This window comes from Lutzomyia longipalpis, chromosome 2 (assembly GCF_024334085.1).
Source record: "Lutzomyia longipalpis isolate SR_M1_2022 chromosome 2, ASM2433408v1".
Taxonomy (NCBI): Eukaryota; Metazoa; Arthropoda; class Insecta; order Diptera; family Psychodidae; genus Lutzomyia; species Lutzomyia longipalpis.
In genome coordinates this window covers 15,851,924-15,869,439 of record NC_074708.1, presented here as the reverse complement: position 1 = coordinate 15,869,439, position 17,516 = coordinate 15,851,924, and the positions used below count along the sequence as shown (strand labels likewise).

At 35.0% G+C, this 17,516-nt stretch overlaps 6 protein-coding genes across 16 annotated transcripts in view; 1 reads left to right on the top strand and 5 right to left on the bottom strand.

Moving 5' to 3' along the window:
- LOC129790865 (UNC93-like protein) overlaps nucleotides 1-17,516 on the bottom strand; it is a 1,060,245-nt gene that overhangs the window by 56,181 nt on the left and 986,548 nt on the right. The gene's annotated exons all lie outside the window — the stretch shown is intronic.
- The window catches only part of LOC129790850 (cleavage and polyadenylation specificity factor 73), a 566,536-nt gene that overhangs the window by 56,181 nt on the left and 492,839 nt on the right, over nucleotides 1-17,516 (bottom strand). The gene's annotated exons all lie outside the window — the stretch shown is intronic.
- LOC129790939 (protein THEM6) lies at nucleotides 595-4,024 on the bottom strand. Of its 3 annotated transcripts, none has more exons than XM_055828793.1 (4): nucleotides 3,921-4,024; nucleotides 2,743-2,943; nucleotides 1,039-1,253; nucleotides 595-968 (listed from the first exon to the last, which is right to left on the bottom strand). In XM_055828793.1, the coding sequence occupies exons 2-4, from the start codon at nucleotides 2,885-2,887 to the stop codon at nucleotides 732-734; spliced, it is 597 nt and encodes a 198-aa protein (XP_055684768.1). In that variant the 5' UTR covers nucleotides 2,888-2,943; nucleotides 3,921-4,024; the 3' UTR covers nucleotides 595-731. The 3 variants fall into 3 exon arrangements, with proteins under 3 accessions (XP_055684768.1, XP_055684765.1, XP_055684767.1); XM_055828790.1 differs by having other exon boundaries at nucleotides 3,760-4,023; XM_055828792.1 differs by having other exon boundaries at nucleotides 2,743-2,940; nucleotides 3,760-4,023.
- LOC129790934 (protein THEM6) lies at nucleotides 5,475-12,207 on the bottom strand. 2 transcript variants are annotated; one of them, XM_055828785.1, is made up of 5 exons: nucleotides 11,853-12,207; nucleotides 10,599-11,324; nucleotides 8,422-8,636; nucleotides 6,651-6,878; nucleotides 5,475-6,545 (listed from the first exon to the last, which is right to left on the bottom strand). In XM_055828785.1, exons 2-5 carry the CDS (start codon nucleotides 10,753-10,755, stop codon nucleotides 6,486-6,488), a joined length of 660 nt encoding a protein of 219 aa, XP_055684760.1. In that variant the 5' UTR covers nucleotides 10,756-11,324; nucleotides 11,853-12,207; the 3' UTR covers nucleotides 5,475-6,485. The 2 variants fall into 2 exon arrangements, with proteins under 2 accessions (XP_055684760.1, XP_055684759.1); XM_055828784.1 differs by having other exon boundaries at nucleotides 10,599-12,207.
- On the bottom strand, nucleotides 8,524-16,151 carry LOC129790856 (probable tyrosyl-DNA phosphodiesterase). 3 transcript variants are annotated; one of them, XM_055828662.1, is made up of 6 exons: nucleotides 16,042-16,143; nucleotides 15,886-15,969; nucleotides 15,222-15,822; nucleotides 14,384-15,151; nucleotides 13,957-14,317; nucleotides 8,524-8,636 (listed from the first exon to the last, which is right to left on the bottom strand). In XM_055828662.1, the coding sequence occupies exons 1-5, from the start codon at nucleotides 16,070-16,072 to the stop codon at nucleotides 13,960-13,962; spliced, it is 1,842 nt and encodes a 613-aa protein (XP_055684637.1). In that variant the 5' UTR covers nucleotides 16,073-16,143; the 3' UTR covers nucleotides 8,524-8,636; nucleotides 13,957-13,959. The 3 variants fall into 3 exon arrangements, with proteins under 3 accessions (XP_055684637.1, XP_055684635.1, XP_055684636.1); XM_055828660.1 differs by lacking the exon at nucleotides 8,524-8,636 and adding an exon at nucleotides 13,663-13,881 and having other exon boundaries at nucleotides 16,042-16,151; XM_055828661.1 differs by lacking the exon at nucleotides 8,524-8,636 and adding an exon at nucleotides 13,663-13,902.
- LOC129790919 (F-box/LRR-repeat protein 15-like) lies at nucleotides 16,424-17,496 on the top strand. Of its 2 annotated transcripts, none has more exons than XM_055828762.1 (2): nucleotides 16,424-17,201; nucleotides 17,268-17,496. In XM_055828762.1, the coding sequence occupies exons 1-2, from the start codon at nucleotides 16,516-16,518 to the stop codon at nucleotides 17,416-17,418; spliced, it is 837 nt and encodes a 278-aa protein (XP_055684737.1). In that variant the 5' UTR covers nucleotides 16,424-16,515; the 3' UTR covers nucleotides 17,419-17,496. The 2 variants fall into 2 exon arrangements, with proteins under 2 accessions (XP_055684737.1, XP_055684738.1); XM_055828763.1 differs by having other exon boundaries at nucleotides 16,424-17,205; nucleotides 17,272-17,496.

The following is a 17,516-nucleotide window of genomic DNA, read 5'->3' as shown; positions in this document are numbered from 1 at the left end:
ATCGTAAGATCGCAGGAAGGTCTTTGACCTTGTCTTTCAGTTTCAGACGATAAAATTATTTATTTCTTGTTTTGATTCACCTTTTCTTTAATTTTTCTGAACAAAAAAATTGTTTTAAATTTTTTTTCTTTTTTTAAGATTGTAAATCAAAGGTAAATAATCTTTAAATGAAAACCCCCTTGCGTCGATAATGGGAATTTATTTAAATGGTTAATTAACACATATTTGCAAAAATGATTTTTTGAGAAGAACGAAATAGTTTCTAAAGAATTTTTATAATTATAAGTGGTGCATTGGAATGAAATCCGCGCAACTGTATTGAAAAAGTGAAACAATTAATCTTAATTTTCTAGTTACGTTTTTTTCTCATTTTTTTTATCGAGAGGTTGGGCACACAAATGCCGGCGTATGTTAAAGTGAATACAAATCCACCATAACTGTGTGTTATTGTTCAGCTGTTTTTTTTTCTTTCTCACCTGGTCAGTGATTAATAATTCATTTAGCACCAATTTGAAGAGCAAAAGAATGGCTGCTTCGACCGCTTTTCTTGCAAAACAGACGTGTTATGCCGGTAGAAGAAGGCAAAAGACGGGATTGCTTTTCAAATGGTTTTGTAGTTTTTATTGATTTTACGTGATTTTTTTGGTCAACAATATTTTTTTTCTTTTTTTTCAATTTATCTTTTGTTTGAAAACAACGTGGAAGCACTTTTTTTTTTCAAAAGAGGGATGTTAGTCACTCTTATTGCCGCGCAATTTTTGGCTGGATATTTCTTGTGCTTCAAGCCATAGACGCAATTCTTCTGGACACGGAGGACGTTTCTCACCACCGGGGAATTTTGCAATGAGCTCCATCACATTCACCTTTGTGATGCATTGCTTGGATGTGGCGACTGCACGGACAAATCCATCGGAGAGCGTTATGAATTTCTGCTCGAGATAGATGGCCTTTTCGTCCCACCAAATGAGCTGCAAAAGAAATCGGAAGTTGTGAATGGCGTGTGAGATATTAAATTAAAATTGTAGCGCCGAACTTTACCTCCGTTTCCACTTTGTAGGCATTGAAGATTGGTATTGTTCTGCGGTACCGAATATTGGAGGCTCCTTGAACGGCACCACCGCCAGTCTTCTTCACCTCCTCATAGAGACCAGTGAGCCCGTAGTAGTGAAATCGGGCAAAATCCAACTCTCTCAGGTAGCGAGCGTTGTTCATGTGCCTGATGAAGATGTCAACATCCTGAGTCGTACAGAAACCTGATGGAAAGTTGTGGAATGCAATAGTAAAATAAATCTTTTCGCATGGGTTTAGCATATGGCATTCGCTTCCAATTCAACCAGTAAAGCTAATGGAGAATGTGGAAGGAAGCTTTCGATATAAATCATTGAATCATTGTACAAGAAACATATAGTAGCGCGTGAAGACTTTTTAATTTTTATTAAATGTACAATCTTTTAAATAAATATTCTTGATTTTTTTTCATGGAATTTTATCATTTTCCCACGATTTATATAATATTTTTTTATTTTATTTTATTGCTATTATTTTGTAGATTTAGATGGAGACGCCTGGTCAATGAATTTTATAATGAAAATCTAGAAATTGTAGAGGGGGGCTTTTTTTTTGAAGAGAGGGATTCCTCCGTGGAGGATGGCCACTCACGGCTTGCTCTATGAGTGGGGAGCGACTTGCCACCGGAACCCTCGGGTCTCTGCTGTCCCCTCTAACATAACACTGCACTCCATTTCACATGCGACCGCTCACTTTGAGCTACCCAACTAGACTGAACTCACTCTATCGATGATGCAGAGACCCACCGGCACAAGCTCGCCCGCAACCAGACATGTGGAATGATTCCACGAACCCATCGGGCCCATGCCAGGACTATTTTTGGCATTCGACGAGGGGAAAGCTGACTACAAAATGTTACGAAAAACTTCCATTTAAATAAAAGTTTAATAAGTAATAAGATGGAGGCGCCTAGTTGCCTCAGTTTGAACGTTAAACAAGGAGAAGGCAAATTAGATTCAAACTTTAATAACTTTTATGAAAGATCATTCAGTTATATTCAAACTGGATATTGTATCCGATTTTAACCCAGATTTTAGTTAAGAATAGTCTTTTCTAAACAATTTTTAAGTCAGACATTACGTAAGTTTAAAAAAATCCTACATATCTGGGTTAACAATTCAGCAATATTTTGTGAATAAAAAAAATGTAGCCCAAAACTTCTTACTTTACGTCCTTTACGTAGAACTTATAGCTTTTCGTTACTGTATAAAAAATTTATTACATTTTTATTTAAACTTAAAATTGTTATTGCCTTTAAAAGAGCCTTAATGGTTTTTTTTTGAAATTTATTAAATAAAAAGAACTTTCGAAAACGAGTTTTAAGTAAACCACAAGTATAATAAAAATAAATTGGTGATCTTAATTAAGAATTAAAAATAATCACAGGAATTATTCTTAATTAATAAAAATATTATTCTCGTTGCCCAATTAGCGCACGACAGGTGTCCCTCGACAAAAATTCTCAATAATTTTGAGATAAGGAAAGTTTTATAAACTCAACTTTGATCCAAAATTTCTCCTAATTTGATCGAGTTTTATTCATTTGCAACTTTCATGCCTTTATAAAAATTTTGAATTTATCAAATAAATAAAAATATTTTGCGCTAAACTTGACTATATATTATGAATTTTCTTGGACAATGATAGCGAAAAGAGAAAGATATTTTAATTTACCGTATATGGTGGTTTTATCGGTGATTTTGACTTTCTTCTGCAGCAATCTACCCAAGCCAACGGTGAAAATGACTCGTATGAAGTAATTCACATCCCAGATGATGTAGAGAATGAGCAAGAGTACAGGAAGGCACAGGCAGACCATTTTTTTCTTCTTCTTCTTCGTGGGGTTAGTTATAGGAGGTAAGTACTTTGCGGCTGCTACAATTAATGGGTGAGAGAAAGAAAGTTTTTGAGTTTAACATACATTATGTGTGCACATATATATGCGGTGGTTGTTGGATGTTGTGTGTGCGTTTTTCTTCATTTCCAGGTGATTCTTTCACTATATATAACATACATAGGTAGGTATGTAGCCATGGGTGCGGCGAATTCTCGCGAGAAGAGCTTTCTGAGGTCTTTTACGGTAATTTTACAGTTAACTTTAGTACTTAATCGCAACCGTAAACCAGTTGTGATTATTAATTCTGTTTTTATTATTTTTTTCTTAACTTGCTCTCTCGCGCGCCAAGTGTGGTGTAATCGTTCAAACGTGCCGGCCGATTGGGTGAAGATGGGCAGTGTTGAGACGCTATAAGTATTGTGTGGTGGTTGTGCGAGAGATAAGAAGGAGATATGAAAAATGTGTAAAAAAAAGGTGGCAACAGGGGGGAAAACATTGGAGGAGAGGAGGTGCGATGAAGAAAAGCGCGCGCTTGTGTGTGAGAAGCTGGTAATCCTTGGACTTTGGAATCTGTGTCTCTCAAGCCCCGATTGGGAAGTTTATTATATACAATACATAAATTTTTATATGGCAAAAAATTAAACAGGTATATATTTTCCATGTCTTGCACGGCACAATTTGGATTCTCAATCCCCCAAGCAATTTGCAATGGAGATCCGAGAGATACTTTCTGGTCAATGTGACCTAAATTGCCCGAATGCCACGATGTTCTTGTGTGTATGTGAGAGAGCCCAGAGAGTTTTGATATTTTTTGCGGTATATTCATCACATTTAACAAAAAAAAAAAAACTTGCCTTAGGATCACAAGAGAAAAAAAAACTCCACGACACCACAATGTGGGAAAATTATGTTGAGGGGGGATTAGTAAATAGTTGCGAGGAAATGGCCAATTGAGAGCACGAAGAGAGCTTTTTTCTCTTCTAAGTTTTACAAGAAGCACTCATAGTCACTACACCTGCTGTGAGCCGTGCAAATCCGTCACAGAGCTATGAGGGGCTTCCACAAACTAAAACTACGTCCGCAACATTCCACGGTTCTGCACTGACTGACGGTGGAATTCAATAGATGATCATTTTCTGGGTAGGGGAGCTCTCCAATGCTCAAGGTGTATGCTGGCTGGCTTTTTTTTCGTATATGTGTTTGGGCGAGAGAAAGGTTCAAGTTCGCGCGTAATTTTCGAGGTGGGAGACACCTGAGACTCTCAAAATGAATTTCTCCACCAACATCTCTGCCCGCATTTTCTCCATCTCCTTCGCACACATCACCGCTAATGATGATGAGAGAAATTCTGGTAGATATTGTTGTGCCCAACAAGTGGCTGCCGCAAAAGGGCTTTCACTCTGCAACAAGTGCACCGTATTTTCTTCTCTCACGAAGAGCATAAAACGGTGATGAATTTTTCTCTTTAAAGAATTTCTCCACAAAACGTGATTGCTAGCTTTACAGTTCATGATTTTAGAATGGGGACACATTGCTATGATTAAAAGAAAAAGGTTCTATAAAAGAAAAACGAAATGAAGGATATTTTAAAAAAAATCGAAACGTCGATGACAAAATTGAAAGAGAAAGTTTCTAAAGATAAATCCTCTTTAAGACGTCATTATATACTTGAAAAATTGCGCAAACATGTGTTGTAGCATCAGATTTTGTTTACTCATCAAGCTAATTAATAAAAAGTTCAAATAAAAACCATAATTGTCTTGTTTTGAGGTTCTCGTGAAGGTTAAATATTGAAGAATATCCAATTAGTTTCCTTTAATTATATTATTTCTTTTTTACTTTAGCAAATTAATTTATTTTATGAACAAATTCTTTATAAGAAAATATTCAAGGTACACAAAAGACGTTTTAACAAAAAAGTGTTAAAAATTTAATTGAAGTACGATTGGAAATAAAATTAAGATTCCAAATAAAGGAGTTTATTCGTTTTTGTATGGGAAACAATATTCACTTATACTTGTAGAGAAAATCAAAAATATAATAGGAAATTGTGAATGAGATTTTTATTTTTTATACTGACTTTATCTGGAAAAAATAGTAATTTGATAAAAAAAATTAAACTATGACGTCATTACTGTGTTTCTTTTACTGCTGTAAAGACTTTATTTATATCGCCTTAATGTTTTTGTGAGAACGGTTAGTGTGGCATTGAGTGATTGTGTGATATAAACACAAAAAAACAGAATGATGATGTCATTCTTTCAATTTAAAAAAAAAAACTTTAAATGACTTTTCCTAGCAGATCAGAGAGAGAATGAAAACTCTTCTTGACGTTTTCCTGTTTTGTCTTTTTTAATTTATTTTCTACAAGATTAATGTATCTCTAGTCGTTCATCAAATGAAGAGTATTCCCATACAAAAATGAATGAACTCCTTTACTTTTAATTCTTTCATCTTATGTTTCTCATCTCATTTTTATTTATCAACAAAAATCCCAATTTGATCGAATATTTCTCCCATGAACAGTATTTCCTTTAGAGGGGATTCCTGAAGAAAAATTTTCCAATAGTTGCCTTTGTGACCAAGCAGATTTTTTATTCAACGCATAAATTGTCCACTTTAACACTCAATTTACATTTTATTCTGAACTTTGAGTTCACAAAACAACATTCAGCTTTTTCTCCATTTCTTCTTTGCGTGTTTTACATTTTTTTTTCGTGAATTTCAATTAATCATTTATTGATTTCCTTCTACAGCAAGTTTCCAAAAAAAAAACTCCACGTTTTTCTTCTTTCTGTTTTTCTTCACTACAGAATATTTTTTATGCTTAAATTTATATAATTCTACAACCACAATATTTTTTTTTCACTATTGTTGTTTTATTTTGGTACAAAAACGACGTGATATTTTTTTATGTTGGTACATCCATAATTATATTACTGCAAATGACTTTTTTTTTTGGTAACGCTTTCACCGTAAAAAAAATGCAATTACTCTTCTCTGGCAATTGCTTTTTAATGATTAAAGTGCAAATGGTGGACGGAAAGTGTTTAAAAATTAAAGAAAATAATTACAAACTAAAATCTTCTCTAATATCACATGAAAATTGCAATGAAAGTGATCTTAAGAGAGCTCTTAAAGAAGCTTAAAAAGTTATGCTGGAGACGAGGATAATGCAAATCACACTCTTTAGAACTTTTCCTTAACAAAACAGATAAATGGCATTGAAAATGTCTGTTCTTCAAAAAACGTAATGAATTAAAATTTAGAATTTTCCTACCGAAGAAAGTTCTTAAAAATTATTTCAATAATGTCAATTAAATTCTTAAAACGAACATCGAAGAAATGATCTAAAAGTGATTTTAAAATGTAATTAATTAAAAAAAGTCTCCAATAAAACTTTCTATTCCCCTTAAGTTGAGACACATGGTTTGAGGGCACACTGGGGCTTTGGTGACTCGACTAAGTGCTGTTTTGGCGCGTTTTTTTTTGTTTGAGGGAAGGCAAGATTATAAAAATTGTTGATTCCCTCGCAGTTTCTTATATTTTATGTGGCTGTGGCACACACTGGGGCTGAATTTCATGAATCAGTTCGTAGATTAGCACTGGAAATTTCATTCCATTCCATCCATTTAGCCACCTAAAGAGAGAAAATTTCACTAATTAGGAAAAGCCAGGAAAATGAGCTTCAAGAAATTCAATAATAGAAAAGACTTCGTTTTAATTTTAAATTAATTTTATTTACCTCAAGTGGAATGCTTGGCTTAATTTTGGCATGTTCAGCATTTCCATTTTCCAGTCTATCGAATGGTGTCTGCTTCTTCATTGTTTTCCCTAAGAGTTCATTCATGAGATCATCCACAGGCAAATTCACGACCCGCTGCCGCGATAGAACAACACATCTCACAAAACCATCAGACGGTGAGATGAATTTATGCTCCATAAATATTGATTTTTCATCCCAATAGACGATCTAAGAATGAACAAGAACAATTACTACAAACACTTTATTCTTATTACCCGCAGGAGGTGGGCATCGCACAGACGTATAGAATGTGAGTTCCTGGTAAGAACTTGCTTTAGAATCATGTTAATTTTATTTTATTTTACTTTTATTGAAATTGAAAGTCTTTATGCAATTATTGCAAGCTCAGGTGTGAAAGATGGTATCACGCTACTACTTAAATCTTTCAACACGCTCAATTTTAATAATTCAGCTGTTCATCAGCTTATTATTTGGGCTTCAGACGTTGCGGACAATCAGTTTTCAGTCGTCGTTGCGTGTTTGTCTTCTCAATTAAATATTCTACATGTCGTTGTTCTGAATTCCGGAAATAAAATCTAGGATATTTAGTTACAAAATCGATAGCTAAAAGCCACAAAATAATTTTCTTTGTTCTTTTATCACGGCATACGGGATACATACTGTTCTCGGCAGTATATTAGGTAGTTTTTTATTTTTCATATTCGATTTTAAAACATTTTTTTTTACAAATTATTTGGATATGTACAAGAAAAAATAAAGATTTGGACCTATCTGATTGGCTAATTTCAAGTAAAACATTTTTATTGGCTACTTCTCTCCCTCTATGATGAGCGTCTACATCATCACCTGGTGGAGCTTTGGTGCAAAGTTAAATTGAACAGAGCATACGGTTCAAGAAAATCACAAATTTAAAACTGAAATAAAGATTTTAAAGCTTAAAACACTGTTTTCTTACAAAATTGATAATCTAAAAATAAACCATTCTTAAGATTTTAAGGTATGTAACCCCTTGGAAGACTCAATATGTATAGGGAAATGTGGCCCAATTCCGACCTCTAAAAGTCCGCGCAGAATGAGTTAAAAATGATTTAAAATAAAAAGCAATATTCTTAAATTTGGTACCATTTTAAAGCCCATTTAATCCTCTTTTTACTCCCATAACTTTCTACATTAACCCTTTAAGGACCACTGGGTCATACACTGACTTAAAGGCTCGATTTTGAAAAGGTTTCATTTTGTATACTTATTTTATGAATATTGAGTCCAAATTAATACAAGATTTCCCTTATCATTTTATGACCACAAAAGGACATCCTCAAAGGCTCACAGGATCAGGAGGACAAAAAACCGTAAATTTTTGAGTTGGGTTCTTTTTTGCCAAAAATGTCTTATTTGAGCTCAAAGGAACCCCCAAAAATTATTTTTAGTTCAATCAACTCGCTAGATTAATCGTGGACCTTAAAGGATTAAAAGTTTTATCGGTTTTAAGCAAAAGCGGATTGAAAAAAGGTCGAAGGAGGTCGGAATTGGGCCACGTTCCCCTATGAAAAAATAAGAACTTAACTTTCATCGCACTCGTCCTAGTTAATAAATATCTAAAGAGTGCTTGTGAAGTTTAATTGCAAAGCAAGAATTTTCTCAACTAACCCAGTTCTTTTGTATTTATTTCTCTTAAACCTGTATTCTTCTAAAGAAAAGATCGAGAGAGTGAGAAAAAAAAATGAGTAGAAGCAATATTGTTCTTAATTACCCTCGTTGTGATTCTGAAGCGTGTAAAAGTCTTGATGAATCTTCGGTATCTAATTGTAGCTGCACCCTGAAATATTGATCCTCCTTTCTTCTTAATTGTCCTGTAGAGTCCTGTTCTTTCGTAAAAATCTGCTTTGGCAAAATCTAATTCTCTAAAGTAACGAGCATTGTTCATGTGAAAGAGAAGCGTGTCAATGTCCGTTGTTATGCACAGGCCTGCGGAAGAGAAAAGAAAAGAATGCAATTTTGTAATAGAAAATGTTGCTTTACCTATAATTTTTTCCCCGTGGAACCTTGAAGGTGTCTCCCCGCATTTAACTTCCGTCAATAGAATCCAATAAATGCGTGTTCTTTGTACCCTAAAGACGGTCGTATGCGCGATACTTAAAATTAAACGCCTTTGGGATGAATTTTAACAAAGATAATGGCGCCCAAAGAAACGATTAGGCCGCCAATTATGTATTTCTATCACATGTTTTTCAAATAGATCTCCAGCGGAATGTGTGTCAATGGAAGAATATATGAGTAGTATACGTCGAAACGGTCAAAACGAGTATTTTCCTGGTTGAAAATCTCATTGGTGAATGTTTTGCCATCCCAGAGACGGCTTGCATCGCTAGACCGCGCATAGTCATGCGGATTTTGCAACTTTTCACGTGTGTGTGTTTTTTTATGGTCTTTTCAGTGGTTTCAGCTGGATCAAAACACGGCGTTTCCCCCGCAATTTAGGATTTTCTTTATCGCCTCTTTTTTTTAATTTTCTTTTACTAAAATTTTTCCCAAAAAAAATCTTTGAGACTTATCAGAATTTTCTTTTAAAAAAATCCCTTAAAAATTATTTTTAAATTAAATTTAATGGATTGAATCGGATGAGTTATTAATGAAGTTCCGCTCCTAAATTGCGTGATTTTTTGCTTCAATTGAAATCATCAATGTCGGTATGCTCTGTGACGTTGTTTTAGTACCCGACAGATACGGAATAAGAAACAAGTTCCAGGTTATATTCCCTCCATCATCTTCACAACAACGCGTGTATTTTATGACAAGATGAAAATGTTTTTTGTGTGTGATTTGTAAGCAAAAAACAAGGAATTACCTGCCAAGAATTGCCGGGTTCTCGAATAATATTATGGATTAAACATTTTATTTGAATTCGTAAAAAATTACACGAAAAAAAAAACTTGCAACAAGATTTTTAGAGGTGATATGAGGAGATGTCTAAACAGGGTTATTCGAGAAATCTGTGGGCATAGTTTCTTATGTAAAAATTAAGAATAAATTGAAGTTCTTTTAGGCAAGTTTATCAGCTTGAAAATGAGGAAAATTCGTATTGTTTTTTTTTTTCACTCTTCTCAAAGAATTTTCTTGATAAAAATCATGTTCTAATGCAGTTAAAGTATGAAACAGTAAGTTAGTAACCCAAAACATCGATTTTCAGGATCTTTTTCTTAATGAAATTTTTATTAATAGTTTAATTTCAAAATAATCTAGGAAATTAATCTATCATTTTTTGTAAAGGAGCTTTTTCGTTCCTATATGGGATCTTCATTTGAGAAAACAATCATGATATGCGCAATTTTATTAATATAATTAAAAAGTATAATAACATCCTAAACAGAATTTTTCGTTTTCTTCTAGGGACCAACTGGGAGAAGTTGGCATAGAATTGCTCAAAAAACGTTAAAAATGACGTCATTATTTTTTTTTATTTGTTTTGTCTCTCTAGAAACGCTAGAAATGTGAAGCATTTGCTTTGATGCTTCGTCGGAAGATTTTTAAGAAGGTATTTTTATGCTTCATGTATTAAAAAAAAAGAAATTAAAATAACAAAAATGACGTCATTGTTCGCATTTTTGAGGAAATCTTTCGCTAATCTCAGTAGAAAATCAGAAATGTTTGCCAATTTCTTGTTATATTTTGGATTTTCTCTATAACATTACGCGTACACCGATTGTTTTCTTATATGAGAGATTTTCTGTACAGAAACGAATAAATTCCTTTAGCGTAAAGAAAATTGTTTTATCTGATTCTCATTAACAACATAATAGAGATCATAAACGACTTTTGAACTCAAGATTGAAGAAATGGATAGCCTTTTAAACTTATTTCTAATTAAAAATTCTTTAAAAAATACATTTTTTTTTTCTAAATAAATATTTATAAAATGGAATAATTTACCGGTAACTGAAGTCATGTCCATTATATGGGCTTTCTTCTTGAAGCATTTAGCCAGACAAACAGCTAGGCACATTCGAAGAAAGTAGTGAATCTCGAGGATACCATGGGCAAGGAGGAATCCACCGAGAGCAGCTCCAATCAAGTAGCACCAAATCATTTTATTTCAATGTGCACGCGCGTCTCTTTGAGGGGAGTGCTGTGTATATTGATGGACTTCTTATTTGCTCAGTTAATTTGCAAAGAGGTTTTTGCTATTAACTTTTGCCAATTGTCCAAATCGGCGCTCCAATTTGCACGTGTCTCTGATTTTCTATTTATTTATCTTCTTTTTTTCCACCTCACTTCTAAATCGCTCTATCGACATAATATTGACTTTGTGTGAGACAGCTGAAGCATTTGTGCGTATGATTCTTTGTGTATCATTTGTGTGCCGAGAGGTAACTAATAACCATATTCGAGGTATTTCGCACAGAGTATAGAATTAATCTGAGTGAGAGAAGCAGGTACTAAAAGCCACGAGGACAAATGTGACTCTCATAAGACAGGTTGCGAATTGATCGTTGCAATTACATCTTGCCTGCCACCCATATGATACAATTTTCCTTGCTCTGCAACTTCTTCTCTTCCGGATTGTATATGATTTTATATAGAATATATATTTCACATGTGCGTACAGACAGTTTATCACACTCGAATGTTTATACTCTCACCTGGTTGGTATCTGTTCTTAAACAGAGGAAATTTATTTTTTTGCAAAAGGTATGAAAGAAAAATCGCTGAAGGAAATTCCTTGGGATGATTTCACTTTTTTTTTATTACTATATTCTTACAAATGCAACATAAGGCCACCCACTTACATTTTCCACACACTCTCTCACATGCACAAAACACACACTAAATTATGCTTTTTAAAAATTCTCCTGCGCGAAGATGTTTGCCAGGTGAAAATTTATCGTTTTCCAAACCTGATGCTCGGCGAGGTTTTGTGCAAGAGATGAATGAGAGTGGAGCGAGAGAGAGATATAAATTGGGGCAAGGGCTTGAGCACACGGTTTGAGAGTGAATCAATAATTTTTCCAACACTTATCCATTCATTTTATATTTTATTTTTTCTTGCCTCTTTTATGGCATTCACATTGATGCTGCTATTGCACGATGTGCTATTTTCCTTGCACTCTTCACCCCAAAAAGCTCCCACAATGCAGTGTTTAAGCGTGATGAAGAGATGTTGGAAAATTTTTATTTGAAAAATACCTTTAAAAAGTTATGCGAACTTTTCTTTGTGCAGGTGAGGGCAAATTATGTAAAAAAAATCAATAAATTCACTCAAACACTTTGAATTTTGATGGAGAAACACAGCACTGAGAGATCCATTCACTTTCAATGGAATGTGCTTTGATTCGGTGACTTTTTCTCTCCTTTATCACACCAGAGCGGCTTGCACACAAAATTCAATGTACGGTGTTGTCTTAGAGTTTATTTCGATGCAAATCAAACACCTAACTTTTATGCATATTTGGAAAAGCTCTCCGTCGTCGCTACAAGCTCTCCGTGTGAGCCTTCTCGCAAAAAACAAGCAAACTGCACTGAACCACGAGCACCGTCAATGTGATTTCTAAGCTCTGGACACGAATGCTTGTCGGCATTTTGATACCCTCTCCTCCAGAGCAGCTTCGCATGCTTCGCGACTCGTACCGCAGGCGTTTGCGTGAAAAGCCGAATTGAAAAAAAACTAATACCTGTATGTTCCGGGAAATTCTTGGTGCATATTTCCAGCACATTTCCTTCTTATGATTTTTTTTTAAATTTTGTAGACTTTTGATCATACTAATTACTGACTGAATATTGCTTAAAATTTTTGTTAATAATCTCAAAAGAAAACTTTGATAAAAGCTCTTGTTTTGCGGGAAATATAGAGTAGAGTGGGGCAATTCTGCGCAAAAAAAAATATTTTTAAAAATTAAAGTGAAGCAGAGGGCGTATTATGTAACTCTCCGAGTGCTGGGTGGCTGTATAGTTCTTATGGGCCACCTAGCACTCGGAGTGTTATATAATACGGGCCCAGACATCAGAAAATATTTTTATCAATTATTTTGTAGAAAAGTCGTCCATTTAAATCGGAAACATAGACAATAGCATTAATCCTCTGAAAAATAACAAATAAATAAAAAGAACTAAGAAATCGCCAGAGGTCATTTTCTACTAAAAAGAATAGTAAAAATTTGGCAAAGATTTGTCGTAAAATATGAACCACATGTGTTTTCGTTAAATATGTGAAACATTAGCGCTAATGTTTCATCAGGAAGTTTTAACAAGACATTTTTTCTACAATTTTTAAAATGAGCCGTAACTGTAACTTGAAACTTTATATAAATATTTCAAAATCATACATAGTCAAAAGTTGATAAACGAAACTTTAACGCGCATGTTTCACACATTAATTTAATTTTGATTCTTTAGAAGATAATGTGGATCAATATTGTTTCGTTGAATCATATCCTCAGTCGTTACCTATAGAGGCTTGGATAGACTCCTTTTCGCAAAGTCTAACTTCAAAATTGTCTAGCTATAATTAGCTATAATTTGAAATTATATGAAAATAAAATTGTAAAAGGGTAGATTCTGATAAAAATCTTTTCTTTTCTAACAATTCGTCAATTATAAAATTTTTGGTATTCTGGGAAAAATCTTACAGAATTTTGACATTTTATTTGTTTCTTTAATCGGTTTTTGAAGGAAAATTATTTTTCTATGGCTCTTTAAAGATTTTTCTGAATCTTTTCTGGAATAACTAATTCTTTGTTTTTCTTTTATAGAACGACAATAGAACGATTGAAAAATATCAATTGTCAAATTCTTACAACAATTTTTAAGTTTTAGAAAAGATTTTTATCAGAATAGATCCCGTAAAGTATAAAATACAATATAATGGACAAATCTATGTTTAGCGGGAACGATTCTGTTTTTTTTTTTTTTCAGTTAAAGTTTCTTTTTTTTTTAGTAGAAAATAATTTTATTTTTATACACCATAAAGTTCTCGAAAAAAAAACAAAAATTCATTGAATTAGTTTTCTGAATAATAAATAATATAATTTCTTAGATAGAATTTCGGAATTCATAGTTATTTTTTACATTTCACGTTAAAAAATCTTTAAGAGATTTTTCTATTCTCCTTTGTCACAGTCTTCCTTTCTTTTAAATTAAATCCTGAGATTCTCAACTAATAGACTCCATTTTGGACATTCTGCACATTCATCTAACAAACCACAAAATCAGGATGCCTCTGTAGAACACGTTACACCATCTTAGGCGAATATTTATGCAAAGAAATTTTAAATTCATAGCAAAAAAAACTTACTTTTTATTTGAGAGCCTCATGGAGGTAATCCATCACAAATGGAACATCGTCAAGCCCATAAGGTACTAGTGGAATATCATAGGGTAGTGAAATGGTTTTAGAGGATGAATCACATTGGGATTCAAGGGGGAAAGTATCCTCATTTGTGATGAATTTGGGCAGGAAGAGAACGCCGGCTTCGTAGTTCATGATCCGCAGCGGTGGCTCAATTTTGGCGCTCTTATTGTGAATTCCCCAGGCTGCTTTGGACAAATTGGCCGAAGTGAGAAGGAACCAGTAGATCCCTTTATCTGACCAACGGCAGTAGGTCTTAATGTGTGGCATTGCCTGCGTTCTGTGTCGCTTGTTTGCTTTCCACTGACTAAAAAAGAGAAAATTAATTTCATTAGATGTGATTTTTTTATGAAAACTTCCTCGTGAGACTCACCAGAGATGATTCTTGAGCCAGGGTTGCTTATCATTGGCCGACTTGCTGTAGGGAAGGCATCCACCACCAATGAGATCATCATGACTGTTCTTAACATTCATAAAACTGGGGTAGACCATGCGAAATAGTGGCATTCGACGCAGTCCTGCTGGAGCGGAATCTTTTCGGAAATTAATACCCCATTCCCCGAGTACCCAGGAATCAACACTGGCTCCTAGGCTACCGATGCTTGAGCTCTGTGCCACAATGGGGCATGTTTCATCAATGCGCGCAGAATGTTGAGCCAGCAAATGCCCCATACGTGGATGCCCCCACTGGGGACCCTTGGGGAAGGATGAGTTTATATGACCACCAGGAACTGATGCCACGAGGAAGACGTTGACTTCGGAGAAATTGGATTTGCGCACTCGTGTGATCCATGGCTGAATTTTGGGATTATTGTATGCCATGAGGTAGCGCAGTAGACTCTCCCGGAAGTTCGTAGGACTCTCCCCGAAAGCCGTGTCCTTAGAATCCTCAACCTTTGGGAGTTTAGGGCTGATCCACAAACCCTGTGTACGATTGTGCCAATCATCGGCATACAGATTCGCCGTTGAGATTACCACACGCATTGAACCATCCGTGTATGCCAAAAGCATCATTTTGGTGTGATGAGTGCCAAATGAATTCACCATGGGAACCTTCATTGTTTCCACATTCTTTCTAATTTTTCCAATATTAGCGAGATCATCGTTCTCATCACCATACAGAATCATCAGAGGCTTCTCCCTGTAAGCAGATTAGTTAATAAATAATTATTTTAAAACAAATTCCAATGATTACACAGAGATTAACTTACCCGTATCCGGCGAAGTAATACTGCATCATTAGCCAGCCGATGTCCACCATGAAATTAATCTGCAGAGAACACTCGAGCTCTCCCAAGCTCCTATCCAGAATCTCCTGAAATGTCACTGTAAGACTTTCATTGTGAGTAGCTGGGGAATCAGTGATTGCTGTTAGGAAGTAATTAAAAGGAGCAGCAGCTTTAAGTTTCTCTTCCATCTTCCCGCGTGGTAGGACAACTGCAATATTGTCGTGGATATTCCTGACAAATTGAGGTTCCTTTGGAGAAGTTGAGCTTCTAGAACAGCCTGGGTTCTCTTCTTTATTCTGCACTTTTGACCCTTCAACTTTTTCCTTTTTCACTGCGATATTTTCAGGGGTTTTCTCAATTGTCTGAACCTTCTTCTCAATTTCCGGGACTTTCAGTTCTTCAGCTCTCTTTGTGACATCTTCTGAATTCCTTTCAATCTTTGGAATCTTTTGCTGTGGCTGAATTAGAAGATCCGGAAAGAGTTTAGCAACAATCTTGACCTGCTCCAGAATGAGATCTTTCATTGCGAATTCATCCGGAATCGTGTACTCTTCCCCATTGCGATTTCGTATGATAGATTCCACTGAAAAAGTTAAGTCTCAGATTAATCTTAAATCAAGCAATTCAATTAAAATGAAATATTTACAGTGGGAGTGATTGTAGGCCTGGAAATGCGAAGGATTCTTCCGGTAGCAATTCTTCCCATACTGACAAATCGTTGTTGGCAAATCTGTGAAAGATTATTGTGCGACATTCTTATTTTATAATGTACTTGAATTGTTTAATAAATAGTTTAACTTGCCATTTTGCCTTTTTGTTGAATTATTTTCCATTTTTTTGGAATAATTTCAATTTTTTCCGAGAACTTCGAACACAAAAAACAAATCCCGCTAATCAAATGAGGTTATGTCCAATTTTATTTCGTTTCAACGACGTTTCGTTAACCCTTTAACGTTTTTTGGGTCATACGCTGACCCAAACGTGAAACATTTTATTTTTTCAATTATTTAATAATGTAATTGTTTTTCCATGTTACAAATGCTACAAATGCATCAAATTCACGCATAAGGGGTCAAAGAAGACGTTTTGACTGAGAAAAGTCCTCTAAAAAAATTCATAGAATAAAAATCGCGATAAAAGAGCGCATGTTTCAATGTTTTTATGTTTCACGTTGGACGCTAAAGGGTTAATTTTAATGTAAACATCATACCGGGCTGTGTTTTGGTTTTCCCCAAATTGTGAAATAAACGTATAATTTTCATAGAAAAATTAAAGAATGGAGTGCGAAGGATCAAATGCAGTCTTCTCCACAACTCTACTGGATCTGCCAGTTGAAGATATACTGGTGACACACATTGCAAAGTACCTAAATTGGTGGGATTTATTTGCATTCCGACGGTGTTCACGGAGCTGCAAGGGAATAGCTGAGAGGATGCTGGCAGCTGGCCTGTGGGACCTCAAGATCTACCAGTGGGCACACCCAAAAGCACCATACAGGATAATATTTGAGAACTGCACACGTTTGCGAAGGATATCCTTCTCCACACTCTACTGGCTCACAGATGAAAGATTTCGTGTTCTTCTGAGCAATAATCCCTTCCTCGAGGACGTGTGCCTTATTGTCTGTGTTGTTCTCCGTTCTAAGGGATTCCTCGCTTTGGCAGAACATTCAGCCAACCTCCGACGACTCACACTGTCCCACTGCTACTTCAACGATGACTTCCTAAGAGCTCTCAATGAGAACAACAATCAACTCTTGAAGGTGGATTTTTCGTACAGTCAGAGATTTTCCAGGGGTGGACTTCAGGAATTCTTCAAGAAACAACCCCATCTTGAGGATATCAACCTGAGAGGAGTGAGATGCAATATCCGATCATCGCTCTCTGTTATCATGCGGAATTGCCCGAATTTACACACTTTGGACATAAAAGGTTGCCGTGGAGTACACGAAGATGATGTATTGTAAGTATAGGAATTTTATCCTTTTCCTTTGAATTTTTATTAACTAATTTCCTATTTTTTTCCCAGGGAGCTTGCAAAGAAATGCCCAAAACTGCATACAATAAACAGGAGTTGCAGACTCTCCGAAGAGACGCTGAAGAGCTTGAAAAGTAAAGGAATTGCAACTGATTTCGTTTGCAGTGGCTCTAGTGATGGAAGCACCGATGAAGATTCCTAGAAAACTGACGTAGTATTTGTAACAAATTAATTGTTAAATCAACATATTTTTTATTAAAAGATTTTTTTTTAAACAAAATGTCGTCTTAACGGACTTTT

Excerpts from the sequence above, each read along its gene's own strand:
- LOC129790939 (XM_055828793.1), bottom strand. The coding sequence starts at position 2,887 with ATGGTCTGCCTGTGCCTTCCTGTACTCTTGCTCATTCTCTACATCATC. Across the intron at positions 1,254-2,742 it reads CGATAAAACCACCATATACG|GTTTCTGTACGACTCAGGAT; the intron begins GTAAATTAAAAT and ends ACTTTCCATCAG. Across the intron at positions 969-1,038 it reads CCTACAAAGTGGAAACGGAG|CTCATTTGGTGGGACGAAAA; the intron begins GTAAAGTTCGGC and ends TTTCTTTTGCAG.
- LOC129790934 (XM_055828784.1), bottom strand. The coding sequence starts at position 10,755 with ATGATTTGGTGCTACTTGATTGGAGCTGCTCTCGGTGGATTCCTCCTT. Across the intron at positions 8,637-10,598 it reads GGACATGACTTCAGTTACCG|GCCTGTGCATAACAACGGAC; the intron begins GTAAATTATTCC and ends TCTCTTCCGCAG. Across the intron at positions 6,879-8,421 it reads GCTTCAGAATCACAACGAGG|ATCGTCTATTGGGATGAAAA; the intron begins GTAATTAAGAAC and ends GTTCATTCTTAG.
- LOC129790856 (XM_055828660.1), bottom strand. The coding sequence starts at position 16,072 with ATGGAAAATAATTCAACAAAAAGGCAAAATG. Across the intron at positions 15,970-16,041 it reads TTCAACAAAAAGGCAAAATG|ATTTGCCAACAACGATTTGT; the intron begins GCAAGTTAAACT and ends AATCTTTCACAG. Across the intron at positions 15,823-15,885 it reads GGCCTACAATCACTCCCACT|TGGAATCTATCATACGAAAT; the intron begins GTAAATATTTCA and ends TAACTTTTTCAG.
- LOC129790919 (XM_055828762.1), top strand. The coding sequence starts at position 16,516 with ATGGAGTGCGAAGGATCAAATGCAGTCTTCTCCACAACTCTACTGGAT. Across the intron at positions 17,202-17,267 it reads GTACACGAAGATGATGTATT|GGAGCTTGCAAAGAAATGCC; the intron begins GTAAGTATAGGA and ends TTTTTTTCCCAG.